General features: G+C 42.5%; 1 protein-coding gene across 1 annotated transcript; it reads left to right on the forward strand.

The window, feature by feature from the left end:
• The first annotated feature begins 2,017 nt into the window (after positions 1-2,017).
• On the forward strand, positions 2,018-16,767 carry LOC119167399 (uncharacterized). The gene is made up of 5 exons (XM_037418873.2): positions 2,018-2,168; positions 10,195-10,331; positions 10,394-10,461; positions 13,098-13,184; positions 16,464-16,767. Exons 1-5 carry the CDS (start codon positions 2,055-2,057, stop codon positions 16,700-16,702), a joined length of 645 nt encoding a protein of 214 aa, XP_037274770.2. The 5' UTR covers positions 2,018-2,054; the 3' UTR covers positions 16,703-16,767.
• The last annotated feature ends 748 nt before the right edge of the window (positions 16,768-17,515 follow it).

A 17,515-nucleotide genomic window follows, 5' to 3' on the forward strand; every position in this document is an offset into this window, starting at 1 on the left:
TTAAATACTAGGGAAACCTGCTCAGTGGCAACAGAGGTGCATCTATGTCAACGCACTCAATAGCACGAACGTGGCACAAGCGCCGAAAACACTGCTGGGAGATCAAGTGCAGGAGAAGAGCAAGATGACACTACTAGGACTGACGTGGGACTCTTATTGATACTGACGAACATTTTGTACTCGGAACTCATGTGAGCATTCAGTTTTCTTTGTCGTCAGGCGCCACTGTGGGGGCACGCAGGATATTACAAATTGTGTAGAAGACGAGGAGCGACGTTATCATCATCAGGGAGGATACCTGGACTCGGAAGAAGAAAGAAGTCGATCGGCGGGCTTCGCCATAGACAGGGCGGGTCGCTCCTTTCCTCAACATTAACTTTGATTTCAAACCACTCAGACTTTGCTTGAAACGATCAAAGCTCATTCACTAATGCTTCACACAGACCTTCTCTAAACTACTATAACCTGTGCTAGAGTAGTCTGGTGAACTGAGGGGAAAGCATCTTGCACTCATCGCAACGATGTCGCTGACGGCGATCCCGCAGCTACCATCCACTGTTACGAAGGCGCGCCGCTGACGCGGTTACGAAGGCCACCACGAAATTCGCCACTTACAAGGACACCAGCCACGCCGACAGCGGAAGGGCTCGAAGCAACGAGATGTCTTCTCTCGCATGCATACGTCGGCTTCCCTCTGACGCATAGGTCAGCTGCTGGCGATGCGCCACTTGGCTTTTTTTATAGGCACCAGGTGGACCTTTGCGTCACCAACTTCCAACCAGAAGCGCCACTGGCCGTGATGTCAGAATCCTCTAATGAGGACTCACCACTGGGCTGCGGCATGATCATCAAATCCGAATCCTCGCTCTGGGTTGCACCCAAAAAAGAGTGATGTTCCCAAGCATTGTGTAAGGCTCGCCAGACTGGTAGGTGCCGAATGCTTCATGGGGCTCAAGGGCTGAGGGAGTTCTCTGTGCGTTGCGTAAGACAGACCGGAGGCGCCGCTTGGCGACGTCGTTGAGTTATCACGTCAGGCAGGCTGGATCCCTTGCTTTGACACAGATTGCTTTTGCAGAGGCATTGGCATTCGGTGTGGACTACCAGGCGTAACACCATGCAGGGTGCTTTTATAGAGTCTTTTTGTTCGCACATGATCCAGTTAGTCCTCAATCTAGCTCTGTGTTATAGTACTATCGCGCGTTCGTAGAGTCACGCGTAAGAGGCCATGGTAAAACGAGTGGCTATTCTAGGAATCTGCGTCACGCGCGTAAGAATTTATTAATGGCGGGAAGCGTCAGAGAGCATTGTGGTTCCCTATAGGCGGATGCTCGGCGCACGTTTGTCTTCTCGCTACATGAATGATAGCGCTGGAATACGGAACTGCACGAGCACACGTGGTTTTTGCAGCTTTCTTTTGGTAGTGCAAAAAACAATCGCTGTGTATAATCTACCTTTTCATAAAAAACAAGGTCTGTCGTTTTCGAATTTCCTTTAAAACATAAGAAAATGCACTTCAGTTACAGTCCTTCAGTGTATTCTAAGCATGACGCAATTGATCTCAATAGTGGAAATGAGTTCTGCTAAAACCCGCGAAGAGGCAGAAGAGTTAAGAAATGCAAACTAGACAACCACCCTTTGTAGAACAAAGACACAAGGAAATCCGTATATATTTCTGAGAAAGAAAAGCTTCTTCTTGCCAAAAGATTTCCTTAAGTTCTATTTTCAAAAACCAAACCAACGCGTTTCCGGGGTAGTTACTTTACTAATTGAGCTAACCAGGAAGCTAGAAATTGGCTGTGTGAAGAAAACTTCGTCAAAACTCGAATACACGAGCAGTCTTGGTTATATTCGAATGTACCCTTAGGAATGTGTCTGCATACGTGCTCTAATAACGAAGGACTATGTTTTAGGCAGGCGAACAATGTAGCATTGTAGGCCCCTAAAACTACAGCACTCTATTTTCTTGTCAAGTTGTACGGTCTTTTGCAAGCTCAGTAGTAATATAAAGCACAGCATTTCGTTGCCTCTATTTTTCGAACATTTTCACGGTAACTATGCAGTCCTACGTTTTATCAGTAGCCATTTTATTTTTATTTCCATTATTATCCGAAACTTCAAAAGGATTTCGTCAAAAATCGCGCATTCCCAGATCTCGAGACATCAGAAAGGTAACGAAAGTTTTTCAATTCGGTGGTTTGAGGCTAAGGCGTAGTATGTTAAAAGGAGGAATGTAAACACTGTCAGTGAAAATGAGTAGATTTATATTGAAAATTTTAAGGACAGAGCACACTGGCATTTCTTTAGCAGTAGCTACACTCTGGTGAAGTAGTTTACATATTCTAATAACTTTCCACATGAGATGTTGGTTCCAGAAATCTTACAGTACATATGAATTCTGGGTTAATTGCTGTCTACAGTTTTATATCTTGTGCAGCCATCTTTGCAGAAGTGTACATATTTGTGGTAGAGAATGCAACATCTCTTAAAAAAGCTATAGAAAGAGTTTTTATTCACAGTTTTAAACTCCCATTTTTGTTACAAACTTGCATAGTAACGGCCGGTTTGTATTGCTCGAACTTACGTCCTGAACATATTGACGTGTACTACAGTAATATAAAAAAAGTGCCGTTTGCATGCCCCACACATTAAATGATCTTAAATGCAGGGAGTTGCATGGAATGCCTTCCTTTGAAATAAGGGTTGTGTATAGCCATACCTGATGTATGTAAGCAGTCATTCGATTCGCTAATCCTACATAATGAGTACATTGTTTTCAGCTTGAAGTCTTTGCTCAGATGTATGAGAAATTGCCACGTCAGTTTTTTAGCGTGGCCATTGTTTATAGAATTTCATTTTTGCACCTAATCGTTTACACGTAAGCATCGTGTGAGACATATCAAGCCCGCGTGTGTTTTTTTTATATGTTTGATGCGGCATTTTACACTAAACCTAAATAATACACAGACTTTCTATTTTCAAGTGGGAATCTTTTTTGGTCGAGTGAGCAAAGCCAATTTTATTGTTTCAGGGGCTTAGATTTGATACGCTGAAACAAAGTATTATTAGAAGGCACCCTGTAGGCGTGGACTCGAAGATAATTTTGACAATCTGGCATTACCTAACATCGACTTGAATTGAATATACGGGGCTTGTGGAATTCGTGTACCATTAGAAGCGTACGCTTTCATCGCTCAACAGAGACTTATTCTACGTCTGCTAACCTGGCGCATTAGATCGCAGGAAATGACGCACGTGTTTGTACAATAACGGCCATCTCAACAATTTAGTGCAATATTCTTGGCAGCAAATCCTACCGAATTAGTGTCTATCCATGCGTTCATTGTGGTTTGAGGACAAATAATGTGCACTTTTCTTCGCAGTTTGTCACAAAACGCAAGGTGGAAGCTAAACTTTTTATCCTAATGAACTCATAAATTACGCGAAATGTAATACTATGGGCAATACATAATATAGTAAAACATTCCAGTCAAAATGTTGTAGTGGAGCATTTAATCTGAGGGAATGTAGGAGCTCGATTCAAGGTATGGCAAGTGATTTAGTGGTTGCAAGCGGAGATTGTGTCATTTTGGTCTAGTAACTGGGGAGGCGATTTACACACAAGTGAAAGCTCCGCATAGGAGATTATGAGAATATACACATATACGTGGAAATATCTTCGACAACGTTAGGAAAATCTGAAAAGCACATACTGCATTTCCGTTTACACAAGCAAGACCACAAACAGGAAGGTAAAAGGTGTCAGCTCGAGAGGTTATTAGTTAGACCAAGGCCTCTCCACTCCAAAGACTTACTTCTTTTACTACTGTTTTTTCACCTTAATACTACTACTGGTACAAAGTGCCACCAAAAGTTTGCCTCTTTCGCAGCGCCAAACACAAATAAGACTGAAGTCATCAGCTGAAATTCGAATGCCTGTCATTGTGACTTTGACAACAGGAGCCACTTTTTCAAAAATTTTCAATAAAATATTTAGAGCCTTATTATTATTTTGAGGTGCTCCGTTTATCTATTCCCTTTGCAATAAAGAATGAAGCAAATATTTGCGAAATGTGCGTGAATATGAAAATACAAATCCCATAGAGCTGCAGTCACAGGGACTGAAGGCGATTACTCAAGCGCAGCTAAAGTGTGATTTGGAAAATGTACACTGTAAGATACGATATACGAAGAACGGATGTACTATAAGGATTCTCAAGTCAATTATTGTAATTACTTTCGCTTTTAGAACTCTGCTGTGAAGCATATCTGTGCAATCTTTCCTTATGCCCAGTAAATAAAAATTACACTACTGTGCACATATTTAAACATTGTTTGGCGTTAGTACTACCATCTGGTTGTAGTAATACTAAACATCAGTTCACTCTTGCCTTTGAACTGGGATGCGTGAAAGTGCAGCTTATGGTATGGTGGTAAAACAGCCCTGTCTGCTTGATGGCCGTCTTCATGATTGAGATCTTCGAAGATTGAGTTATTTTTGGCTCGACAGTCTTTGCAATGCTATTATGCCAAACTGCTATAATCCAGCAGGTATATGATGGTGGATATAGATAATAAAGTACACTGAAAGCTGGAGACAATCGAGTTATGCATACGAACATACTCTCAGTGCACCGGCCATCTCTTCCTTGGGTAAGTTCTACCATCTCCGTTCATTCCGTGTTGTAGCCAAGTCCTCAGGCCGGTCGCGGTAACTTCTAGAGTACAGTAAATACGAATATGAAAGGCAACATTCGGGCTAAACTTTTCATTAGAGGCTTGAGAGACCAAACTACGGTGAACGTTCCACGAGATGCGCTTCTGGTACCAGGCACACACCAAAAGACGTTCTTGGAACTCAGTTATTCGGACGGCGAACAAAAGATCATTTCATCATTAGCGCAACAATCGAAAGGTGAGAGGCTCACACAAAATACAGAAGGAGGACTTCACATATTCAACGACAGATTTCCCGAAGTATGCAATAATGAAATCATCATTATCATCATCATCATCCGCCTGACTACGTCCACTGCAGGACAAAGGCCTCTCCCGTGTTCCGCCAGTTAAACGGGTCCTGTGCTTGCTGCTGCCAATCTATACCTGCAAACTTCTTAATCTCGTCTGCCCACCTAACCTTTTGTCTCCCAATAACCCGCTTGTCGTCTCTAGGAATCCAGTTAGTTACCCTTAACGACCAGCAGTTATCCTGTCTATGCGCTACATGCCAGGCCCATGTCCATTTCTTCTTCTTCATTTCAGCTATGATATCCTCAACCCCCGTTTGTTCCCTAATCCACTCTGCCCTCCTCTTGCCTCTTAAGGTTCCTTAAGAACCTACATCCAGCCATGATGACGCTTCTATGAAGCTTCTATGAAGCTTCTATGAAGACGTGGAATCGGCAATGAGTAAGGTAAAAACACAGTATACAATACTGATGGGAGACTTTAATGCAAAGGTAGGGAAGAAGCAGTCTGGAGACCAGGCAGTAGGAGATTATGGCATCGGTACTAGAAACGCCGGAGGAGAGCTACTAGTAAAATTCGCAGAACGCAAAAATTTACGGATTTTGAATACCTTCTACCGAAAACGAGGAAACCGCAAGTGGACATGGAGGAGCCCTAATGGCGAAAATAAGAACGAAATAGACTTTATAATGATTGCACACCCAGGCATCGTGCAGGAAGTGGAAGTGGTTGGCAAGGTACGATGTAGTGACCATAGAATGGTACGGTCTCTAATTCGCCTAGACTAGAGGGAAGATCGACAGAAACTGATACGCAAGAAGCCAATGAATGGGCTAGCACTGAGAGGGAAAGTACAGGAATTCAGAGTCACGCTTCAGAAGAGGTATTCGCCTCTTAGTGAGGAAACCGAGCTTAGCATAGATACAATGAATGATAATGTAAAGAGTATCATTACGGAGTGTGCAGTGGAAGTTGGAGGCAGGGTAGTTAGACAGGACACTGGCAAGCTTTCTTAGGAAACGAAGAACCTAATTAGGAAGCGTCAAAGCATGAAAGTTTCAAGTACAACAGTCAAAATAGAACTGGCAGAGCTTTCGAAGTGTAATAATAGGCTTAAGGTATTTGATGTAAGAAGGTATAATATGGAGAGAATTGAACGTGCTCTGAAAAACGGAGGAAGCATGAAAGCAGTGAAGAGAAAACTTGGGATAGGCTAAAATCGGATGTATGCACTAAGGGACAAAGAAGGCAAAATAACTACCAATATAAAAAGGATAGTTAAAATAGCGGAAGAGTGTTACAGAGATCTGTACAGTAGCCGGGACAACCACAATTTAATACTATAAGAACTAGCAGTAACCCAGATGATACCCCAACAGTAATGATAGAAGAAATCAGAAAAGCTTTGGAGAGCATGCAAAGAGGCAAAGCTGCTGGTGAGAATCAGTTAACATCAGATCTGCTGAAAGATGGAGGACAGATTGTGTTAGAAAAACTAGCCACCCTGTTTACGAGGTGTCTTCTGACGGGAAGGGTACCAGAGTCTTGGAAGAACGCTAACATCATCTTAATACTTAAGAAAGGAGATGACAAGAACTTCAAGAATTACAGGCCGATCAGCTTGCTCTCTGTAGTATACAAGCTATTTACAAAGGTAATTGCTAACAGAGTAAAGAAAACATTAGAATTCAATCAGCCAATGGAACAAGCAGGATTTCGAACAGGCTACTCAACAATTGACCACATTCATACTATCAATAAGGTAATAGAGAAATGCTCAGAGTATAACCAACCACTATACATAGCCTTCATAGATTACGAGAAGGCGTTTGATTCAGTAGAAATATCAGCTGTCATGCAGACACTGCGGAATCAGGGTGTCGATGAAGTATATACAAACATCCGGGAAGGAATCTACAGGGGATCAACTGCTACCATAGTACTTCATAAAGAAAGCAACAGAATACCAATCAAAAAGAGTGTAAGGCAGGGGGACATAATCTCCCCAATGCTATTACCGCGTGCTTACAGGAGATTTTCTGAAGCCTAGAATGGGAACAGTTAAGGATAAGAGTTAATGGAGAATACCTTAGTAACCTGTGCTTCGCCGATGACATTGCATTGCTGAGTAACTCAGGGGACGAATTGCAACTCATTATTATGGAGTTAAACAAGGAGAGCAGAAAAGTGGGTCCTAAAATTAATCTGCAGAAAACGAAAGTAATGTACAACAACCTCGGAAAGGAGCAGCGCTTCGAGATAGGTAATAGTGCACTTGAAGTTGTAAAAGACTATGTCTACATAGGGCAGGCAATAACCGCAGAGCCTAACCACGAGATTGAAGTAACTAGAAGAATAAGAATGGGGTGGAGTACATTCGGGAAGCACTCTCAAATTATGACAGGTAGATTGCCACTATCCCTCAAGAGGAGGTATATAACAGCTGTATCTTGCCGGTAGTTAGCTACGGAGCAGAAACCTGGAGACTTACAAAAAGGGTTCAGCTTAAATTGAGGACGAAGCAGCGAGCAATGGAAACAAAAGAATGAAATAGTCGGTCGTTATTGTGGGCTAGTAAGTTCGAACTTTGGGTGTGGGTAAAACTCGCAGAAAAAGAACAACACACGCGATGAAAGAGCTACACGTCATGAACGCGGGCAGCCAGCTTTTTATTTAGGGTTATTGTTGTACTAGCATTCAAGTAATGCAGAAATCTAAACATGTAATCACACATTATGGTATTGTGGGTTGTTTTATCCGCCTAGGTGGTTTCAAGAGGTGTTGTGTCGTGCATCACATTCACTGGAATTTATGATATACGAGTTAGTTCATATCTTACCTGACGGTAGCGTGTTTACACCCTAAATGAAGCATTTCTTAGAACACTTCGGTAACTTGAGCGTATCTATCTATCTATCTATCTATCTATCTATCTATCTATCTATCTATCTATCTATCTATCTATCTATCTATCTATCTATCTATCTATCTATAGCTCTCTGGCCGTTTCCATAATGGTATCAATACTAAACTTCATATGAAATACCATGCCTCTATGAAGAACATGCTTGACTAGTCATAACATGAAAATCATGACATGTATGTCATGAATGTCATGACCTATTTTTTATGGTCCTGCAGCTCTTGCGGTGGTCTCGTTCACATGGCATCTTGCGAAACTGGTATGGTATGGCATGATTGCATGGCGAACATAAGAATAAGAGACAGACCCTAACATAAAAATCATGACTTGTGTGTCATGTACCAACAGGACTACATGTCACGCTCATGATGCGCTCGCGGCTGTTTCGCAGGCGTCACATATACAAAATTTGGTATTACAGTACGTGAATAAATGACGAAAGTATGTGACTGGTGCAAACATGACAAACATGAGATGCGTGTCATGTAACAACATCACTACATGTTACGCTGATGATGCGCTCGCGACCGTTTCGTTACTTTAACATGTATCGAACTCGGTATTACGTGACGCGAACGGACGACATAGGTAAATGACACATCCAAACATGATAATCACGACGTGCGTGTCATGTAACAACATGAATACATTCCACACTGATTATGCGCTCGTGGTCGTTCGCTAGCTTTCCATATGCCAAGTTTGGTATTACGTGACCCCAATGGATGGCAAAGGTACGTGACTGGTGCAAACATGATAATCATGAGATGCGTGTCATGTGAGAACATGACTACATGCCATTGTCAATGAGCCAATACATTTCGACATGACACGGTGCGCGTGCTCGCCGGCGTTCATTTCGTCGCGTCTCGCCGGCGTTGCCACGCCAGGCACCGGTCCTGCCATACTCGCAGGCGCGCGCCGCGCTGCATTGCTTTGACGCATGCGCGTGTCAGCGCATCCGGCATCTCTCCGTCACAAAAAGAGGGAGACGCAATGTTGTCTGGGTAACGCATCAGTGTGAAATGCAGCATGACGCATATCGCGCTGGTTGCCGTCGGGCCGCGCTGACGGAGGCTGGTCGCACCTGGCGTCAGACTGTAGAACACGCGTGTCATGTAGGAACATGACGACATACCACGCCCATAGCGTGCGCGCGGCCATTTTGCTAACTCCACATATGCTAAACTTGGTATCACGTGACGTGAATAAATTACGAAGGTTAAATGCACATCCAACCATGACCATCATGACACGGAACTCATGTATGGCTTCACTTACCTCAACCTCATAACGTTGTGTCGATGTCAAAGTGACATATAGACATTTCTCATTCGTGCTTCGCATATCATCGATTCCCGCCGTACGTGGGATCTGACAATTTTTTTTTTGTACAGAAAATCCACTGAATCTTGTCCCATATTTATCTGCACATGTATCTGTGACAATGTCAATGAGTGCTTAAGCTCTACTTGTGAGACTTATTCTACTCAGAATAACAAGAATAAACTGTTTGCAGTATGCGGTAGGGGTGTGTGGTTTGCTTCTTCTCCTTCTGTTCTTTTTTCAGCATAGATTTGACCACCCCGAAAGCACTGTTAAATATATGTTTCGGTCTTGCGACCCCACACTCGGGCACAGCACATACTATCGCACACCGGGTCTGTTCGTCGCTATATTGTGCGGCATACCGACCCTCAACAAATAATTGGTCGAGGAACGGGGGAATTTACGAGTGGGAAAATGACAGCAAATTAAAAGCCGTTGACCTGCCCCAGCAAGCTTGAATTTTCAGTGGTGCCATGGAGCAGGAGCTTCGCCGGAAAGAAGCCTTTCATTGTATATCTAAGTAATGTCGTTCTTGTCGCGTTCTGTCATAGCGTTAAAGTATATTGGCCTTTCAGAAGGAACAAAAATCAAGTGGTTCAGGCTGATCACGAACTGTGATTTTCTGCCCATCTATAAACAACAACTACAACTCAGTTACCAAAGTGCACAATTTTATATACAACGCTCTATAAGACACCCACGAGTTACTAAAGCCCTAAAAACTTCTAAACGTCCGTCGCAGATTAACAAGGTTTGCATCTTTTATTTTGCGATGCCACAGAAAGCCTAAGTACCGTTGTGGGGGCAACCTTTCATGTTACACGTTCCCACGAATGGACGTGAGTAATGGCGTATTTTGAAGATTTATACGCCCAAAAATAAATTTACGACTATGACTGCAACGTTGGTCATCATAGTTTTTGAGGCACTCGTACAGTGAAATAAAAATGACTTGAGACTACTGTTTGCCCTTCCAGTTTCTTAATACATCGGAGCCAATATGGACCTATAATTCAACGCTGGAAGAAACGCTGCGCTGTCAGGTGGACGTTATGTCTAAATGCAGCCTATATTCAATTCAGTACAAAAGGTCGTACGATATTAACAAGCAAGTGTAAGTTCACTTTGATTATTTGTTAATATTTCGAAGATGCTTTATCAACGCTTTCATTATAGACGAACAGAGCACCTAGAGGGATGGTTCCTAAAGCACCGAAGAGATGAGATGTTTGTTGCCGTTCTAGGTGAGCACATCAACTTATATTTATTTCGCACTAAACAATTTTCCTTACTTTACTCTACTATTTTAGGACCCAGAAAATGGCATTCGTGCCTAATATTCATCAATTTTGGTACATCCAACACGACGACCTTGCGCAACTTGTTGGCTCATTTTTCCACGTCTGAGAATCTTCACCGTTCAATGTGCTTTTAGTAAATAACTTTATGGTAATTTAAGAAACGACTTGATCTTACTGCATCTGCAGTTTTGTAGTGTCTATGCGCATATACAGGCAGGTAATGTTTTGTATATAAAAAGGTTTAGTGTTTTCATGTTAATTTTTTTACTATGAACACCATAATCCACCTTTCTACAATATTATGTTACATATCCTCATCTGAGTGGCATTGTCACCATTCTCCACTGCGCTTGGCTACCTCTCGTTAGCTTGCTCCCAATGAGAAACACTGCAAACAAGAGCACTGCCTGTGTGTCGACCATGTCACCAGCTACGTACGTCACCACAAAAGACCTGCACATTTACGCTTCGTTAAAATGGCGGGTTTCAAGTGACGTTTCATACACGCTATAGTTTCGTTGATTATTTACCATGAAGTCGCCTGATCATTCCTATGAAAACCAAGCCGCCGCTGCTAACCACGCTCGGACAAATGACGCAACCTAACGTCTAAGCCGATCACTAACTTTGATTTTTAATATTTGCAGATTTATGAGTCACGGTATCTAGAACTTAATTATTTTACGGTCAACTCGTCTCACAATGGCACCATCGTGTGCCCATCGTTCTACTTGATGTTCAACGTAGCCTTCTTTTGAGTGTAAATAGTGATCGTCTCATTAGAGTACCATGTACTGAAAATTTGCTCATGGTTTGGTCACCCTTGTTCACGAGGACTGTCAGGTCACGTGAGTTGGCCGTGCAGCTTGTCAGAGTTATCGAAAGTACCGCTACAACATACATCAATTGGTTATGTGGTTATCAGTGTTCGTAATTGCGTAGCTATCAATACACTGTTCCTTTGTGGTTTAGTCATCAGCATCCCTCGAGGCCTTACCAGTAAACTTTTACCATTAATCAGTTTCATGAACAATTCGCAAGCCAGACGAAGGGACAAATGCTTGTGCAAACAACTGGTTTAAGCATGCGTCAATAAACGGCGTTCAAGTTCCTACAGGATATTGGGAGCGCTTTTTGCCATGATGTATAGTATTGTTCCTACTGACCGGGGTTAACCAAAAACGAACGCCGCTCAATTTTCACATTTTATGCTTTTTGTCTTCATCTCAAAGTCACCTAATACCTGAAGCTTGAACGGCATCAGACTAGCGGTCGTGCATTGTCGCATCTTCGAAGTAAATTTGGAACCCGCAAGATAAGGGGGCGAAGCCCAGAGCTGTCAAGTTTCAGCTGCATGTGTTAAATCGAGGCAAAAAATATTTCGATTTCAACAAACTTGAATGCTATATAAGGTGCAAGACCTGGCGCAGCACGACTTAATGTCGGAGTAAGCGATCATGGCTGCCAGAGAAGGCGGAGCAACCTTCAAGCTGTCTATGACTTCAAATAAAACGTTTTATAGATAACAAAACACATGAAGAAGTAGGCATAGTTTGTTGGTCCCTGTGGAGATGGAGCGCAGAGGAAGGCCAGTGACTACGCCCAGTCAGTCAAAGTTAGCAGTTTTCCTTGGAACCTCTTGATACATTTTCAAAGTAGCTTGCGCTTGAGGACGCAAAGATTTTAGGTTCAGAGTGTTCAACTGGGCGTGTTTTCAGCTAAGTTGACCTTCAATTATAGTCATTTTGCGTTCTCTTACAATTTCGGAAGCAACATTTGATGTCGAAGCAATACATGCTAGCGCATACCAAGAAAAAGACGCGATATATATAAAGAACAAATTCGTGTACTCTTTCATCTCGAGTATTTGTATTTGGTGACATGTATCAATCCCACGTCATACAACTGGCCACGCTACAAGTTCCAACATATGGCTGTATGGGCGGTGTTATCTAAGTGGTGTTTGTACAGAATCGCAGGCCCAAACCAACGGTGACTATATTGTACCTAGAGTGTCAATGTAATGAACACCACAATGATACAAATTCAGGATCCACAATATGAAAACAGCTCGTGGATTCAATGGCTTCCGCTAGGTGGTAGCCATCAATAACACACATAAATACTTCTTTAGGATCAGCTGCATTTGTTTAAAGGTGGCAAAGGCATCTTAAGACCTCCACGGCATCGCTCTGCCTAACACACTAAGGCACAGAGCTTGTACCACCCCTGAGCCTGTTTAAGTAAAAATCATAAAAGAGGCCGCGACTATCCGGAGTCGCCTGTTTGACCCTAAGGTATACTTCTTGAACAATAAAAAATCGTTTGACTATCAAGCACCTACGTTATGCTAGCGGCAACAGCGCAGTCTAGTATTCCTTTGCATTGAAAATTTCATAGTTGTTTCTGATACGTTAGTATGTACGTTTTTTTCTAAATGTAGTGAATGATGGCCATGCTATATGTTCTCGTATTTGGAAAAGCTGAAATTGGCTCGTTTATTTCATGTTAGCATGAAAAAAATTTCGAAGTTACATAAATGTAGTAAGCGGCATTTGTCTTTTTTTCTCTTTTTCTAGGGAATGTGCCAGTTATTGCAGAAAAACTTGTCTACGCGAGTGTCGATGCAAGTTGTGGTGTCTTCAAGGTGACGCTGCCATTCCCTGGTATGATATCATGATAGTGTTTTTATTTGCGTGGCTGCAGTGCTGACATTAGAATCGATGTTGTTATTAGTGTGAAATCATCAAGAGATTTGTCAATGTACAGCAGCAAAATAAACGTTATCGAAAATAGCGGAGGCGAATACTCTGCTATATAGTTTTCATTCAATATCCAGAATTTAATTTGTACGCCTATTAAGTATAGTCTTGAACAAAAATAACAAAGGCTGGGAAAAAGCGACAGCATCATAGGCATTGACTGTTGCCCATCTTTCTCTCGAAATTTAAAAATTGCTGGAAATACTAAAAAGAGAACATGCCAGAAAAAAAATCATGCTTCCACAAAGCCTAGCAAGAATGGGGCACGGTAGAGCTGGTCGACACTCTACTGGCCGTTGCTTGTCAAGGCACACGTGAATTCACACGCCAATGCAAGAAGTGCTCGCGTGATCACACATGCAATCACAAGTAGGGTCTATATGTATTTATCGCAGCATTCAATATTATCAGTGGGCTATGTACTGTCGACTAGGTATTCAGTGGGCTAGGTATTGACCACTGCCATAAGTAGTCAAAGATGCTAACATAATTTTTGTATATATTTTTCTTTTTCTTCGTGTTTCAATATTTGTCTATATTTCCTTTCTTTTGTTTTATTTTTTTGCCCCCTCTCTCTCTTCCTAATTTTTATTTCTTTCACTCTTACTTTCTCTCGCTCTATACTAGTTCTCTAACTTTCTTTCTATACTAGTGCTATAACCGATACCAGTTATAACGTCCCAAGCTGGGCAAACTTGCAGAGCGAGAGAGCACATGCCAGGCACACTTGTTCGGGGAACCAAGCAGAAAAGGTTATTGAATGGATGATGATATGAATAATAGTGAATGAGCTTGCTACAGAGATTGAATTCGGTAAGCCGTGAATTGTCTGTACGTCTTTATAAACATCATCATACAAAGACGTGACACGTGAGAGGAGGGCAGGTCGCCACGTTTACTGCCTCAAGGCAACACGTTTTAAACGCGTTTCGGCTGCCTTGGCAGCACTATACACATCACAATTCAAACGCCTTTGCGCAAGGCCACGGGATCTTGAATTGTAGAATCTAGCTGTAAGTTCGAGAAGTCGATGTCTACACAAGTGCCACTGAGGCAGGCTGGACGCGTGCATGAAGTGCACCAGAGAGGGTAACGTGACATCATCGACGTCTTCGGTCTTGCGGACTAATGTTGACGAACCCGCTTCCCTTCCAACTCGCGGGCTCTCATCGCACCGTCTCGGTGGCGAGCCTGCGCTGCTTCTCCATTCCAAAAGCTCCGTGGCACTGTCTTGCCTTGCAGGGCGTTCATGACAAGTAGCGTACAAGCAAGCGCCACCTCAGTGGCGGTGCGCCATGTAATGGACACTTTTGAAATCACTAAAGAGAGCCTTACAGATGTATAGCGAGTACCTCGCTTATCAGCACTAAGCGGGTGTTTATTATCTATCGTCATGGTGTATAGCGGACATACCTTGCATCTGCTGTGCCGTGATAGAGAAAAGAGCATGTGTGCTCTGGAACGCGGTTGTTATTTATCGTGATCAGCGTAATCGTCTTTAAAGGAGCGGCTACGGCGATGAACAATCACCTAGCATAAGGAGCAAGCTTCTAAAAGTCGGGCAAATTTATGGCCTCGTTTAACCACTCACGAAGAATGGAGAACCTGTACCCAACCCGCCTCACGGGCTTGGATGGCACATGATTGATCATATAGAAAGGAGCTGCGCAGCCCGACCCTCAGCCACGCCGCAATAGCTCTATTTTTATTTTAGACACAAAGATCATTAGAGTCAAGCCATGCTTCCCCCCCCTAGTCGTCACTCAATGATGACGACGGTTACGATGATGACGATCAAGTGCTTTGCAAACCACTCATCTTCTCTCTGGCACCGTGGCACAGCACATGCAAGGTACGGCGATGACCATGAAGCATTCACTAAAAAAGTAGCCATTCACCATCCTGCTCATAAGCGAGCTACCCGATACGCATCTCTAAAACATTGTACTTTTATTAAGCGATACATTAGAAGGAGGCAATAAATACATATACAAATGCATGCACAGACATAACATCAAGTGTTGTCAGTTTTGCCAACGCAAAATAAGAGAAACTTGGTTTGTTTCAAATTAGATCACGACGAACAAAAATAATTGTTTTTTACCTGAAGAGCATTCAATGATCCAAGTTCGGGGGCATAATTATTTCGGTCGACATTACTGGTCATTCTCTCATATCGCTGAGATATAGGTTGTACATCTGTGCTCATAAAAGTGATGTGATGAGAATGACCATGAAGAATCCACTAAAATATTATGCCATTTATCATCATGCTCATAAGCGAGCTACCCGACACGCATCTGTAAGACATTGTACTCTTTATTGATTGAAAAGTTGGGAAATGGCTCTAAATATATGTACAAATGCGCGCACAGACATCGAGTGTTGTCAGTTCTGCCAATGCAAAATAAAAGAAACTGGGTGTGTGTCAAATTAGATCTCACTAACGAAAATAATTGGTTTTTACCTGAAGAACATTCAATGATCCAAGTTCGGGGGCATAGTTATTTAGGTCGACATTACTTGTCATTCTCTCATATCGCTAAGATATAGGTTGTACATCTGTGCTGATAAAACTGATGTGATGAGAATGACCATGAAGAATCCACTAAAATATTATGCCATTTATCATCCTGCTCATAGCGAGCTACCCGACACGCATCTGTAAGACATTGTACTCTTTATTGATTGAAAAGTTGGGAAGTGGCTCTAAATATATGTACAAATGCGCGCACAGACATCGAGTGTTGTCAGTTCTGCCAATGCAAATTAAAAGAAACTGGGTGTGTGTCAAATTAGATCTGACTAACGAAAATAATTGGTTTTTACCTGACAAGCACTCAATGATCCATGTTCGTGGGCAAAAATATTTTGGTAGACATTACTTGACATTCCCTCACATTGTCAAGTTATAGGTTGTACATCTGTGCTGGTAAAACGTAGGTTCCTGAGTCCAAAATGGAAACCAATCGTCACCTCAGGCACAACCTATACAACTCATAAGAACTGCTCCCAAACTTCAACACAAAGTAGATCGGTACAGCTGAAGGAGTGTACTTGATCACCTGTTGTAATGGCGAAGTTATCTGTCTCTGCAATTATTGCCCAGATATGAAAATATGCAGAATGAATGGCACCAGCGAGTGACGTGATTATTCTCACGACGCGATTCCTCAATTTCAGGTGAAGAGCCTTGGCACGATCTGAGAGTAAAGAATTCTTCTATTCGGACTGGACCAAGGCAGGATTGTTCAAAATATTTCAAAGAAGCCCTAAATAAAGGAACAAAAACTAAACCGCTCAAAAAAGGCGGGAATATGAAGGCTACGGGAAACCCAATTTATGATCCTCAGTGCCAACGTATACTTCGGCCGATTTTAGGCCTTTGGCCTCCCTCTGTGAAAGATGAGCACTTGAGATGAGATGAACATTGTCTCTTTCGAATACTTGCGAGAAACATCAGCAATAAAATTGTTTCTTTGTTAGTGTTGAAGGCCTGTTATGGTATACCACATAGCATAATTATTTCCTATGCTACGTGTTAAAGGAAGAAGCCACTTCGTGCACTGGAGCCACCGTACATTGGCGCATAGAAAATGAGCTCGAAACCGAAGCTACATTTCCGTACAGCTTCCCGGTGAGTCATCACCAACAAACTTTTTAGTTGATACAGATACTGACTACTCGCAGCTGTGCGTCTGAGACCTCGTCCCTCCCACCCCCTTGTGCTAAGCATGAAAAGCTTACTGCGCAGCCTTTACGCACAGATGTTGAGCCTGCAAGTGGGACTCTGCCAAGTTGAATGCCACTGACTAAACTCATGCACAACACTTCATCTAAGCCTAGTAGGACAGGATTCACAGTGAGACAACACGTCGTAGGATGCCATGATGACATACATTCATGCACTGAGGATTTCAGACGTAGGTAGAAAGTCCAATCTTCAGCTTGAGCATTATAAGTGGTTTAACTCAACATAAGACATAAAGAAAGCGTGGCACTGTCATCCCCATCCCTTTGTTACAACACGCATTCATGTATATGCTTGAAAATTTTCCGAATTCGAAGCTTGACCTGATTTTATGGCTTCACCGTAAACTTTCATGTGTGATGCTGCGGTACTTAATTTTAAATATTTTGTTTATAGTTACTTAGGCGATATATATTTCTTTTCGGGAGCTTGCTCGTGCCTTGTCTATCGCCCCGTATCCGCTAGTTATCATTGCTTCCGCTAT

This window comes from Rhipicephalus microplus, chromosome 6, assembly GCF_043290135.1.
Source record: "Rhipicephalus microplus isolate Deutch F79 chromosome 6, USDA_Rmic, whole genome shotgun sequence".
In the NCBI taxonomy this organism is placed as follows: domain Eukaryota; kingdom Metazoa; phylum Arthropoda; class Arachnida; order Ixodida; family Ixodidae; genus Rhipicephalus; species Rhipicephalus microplus.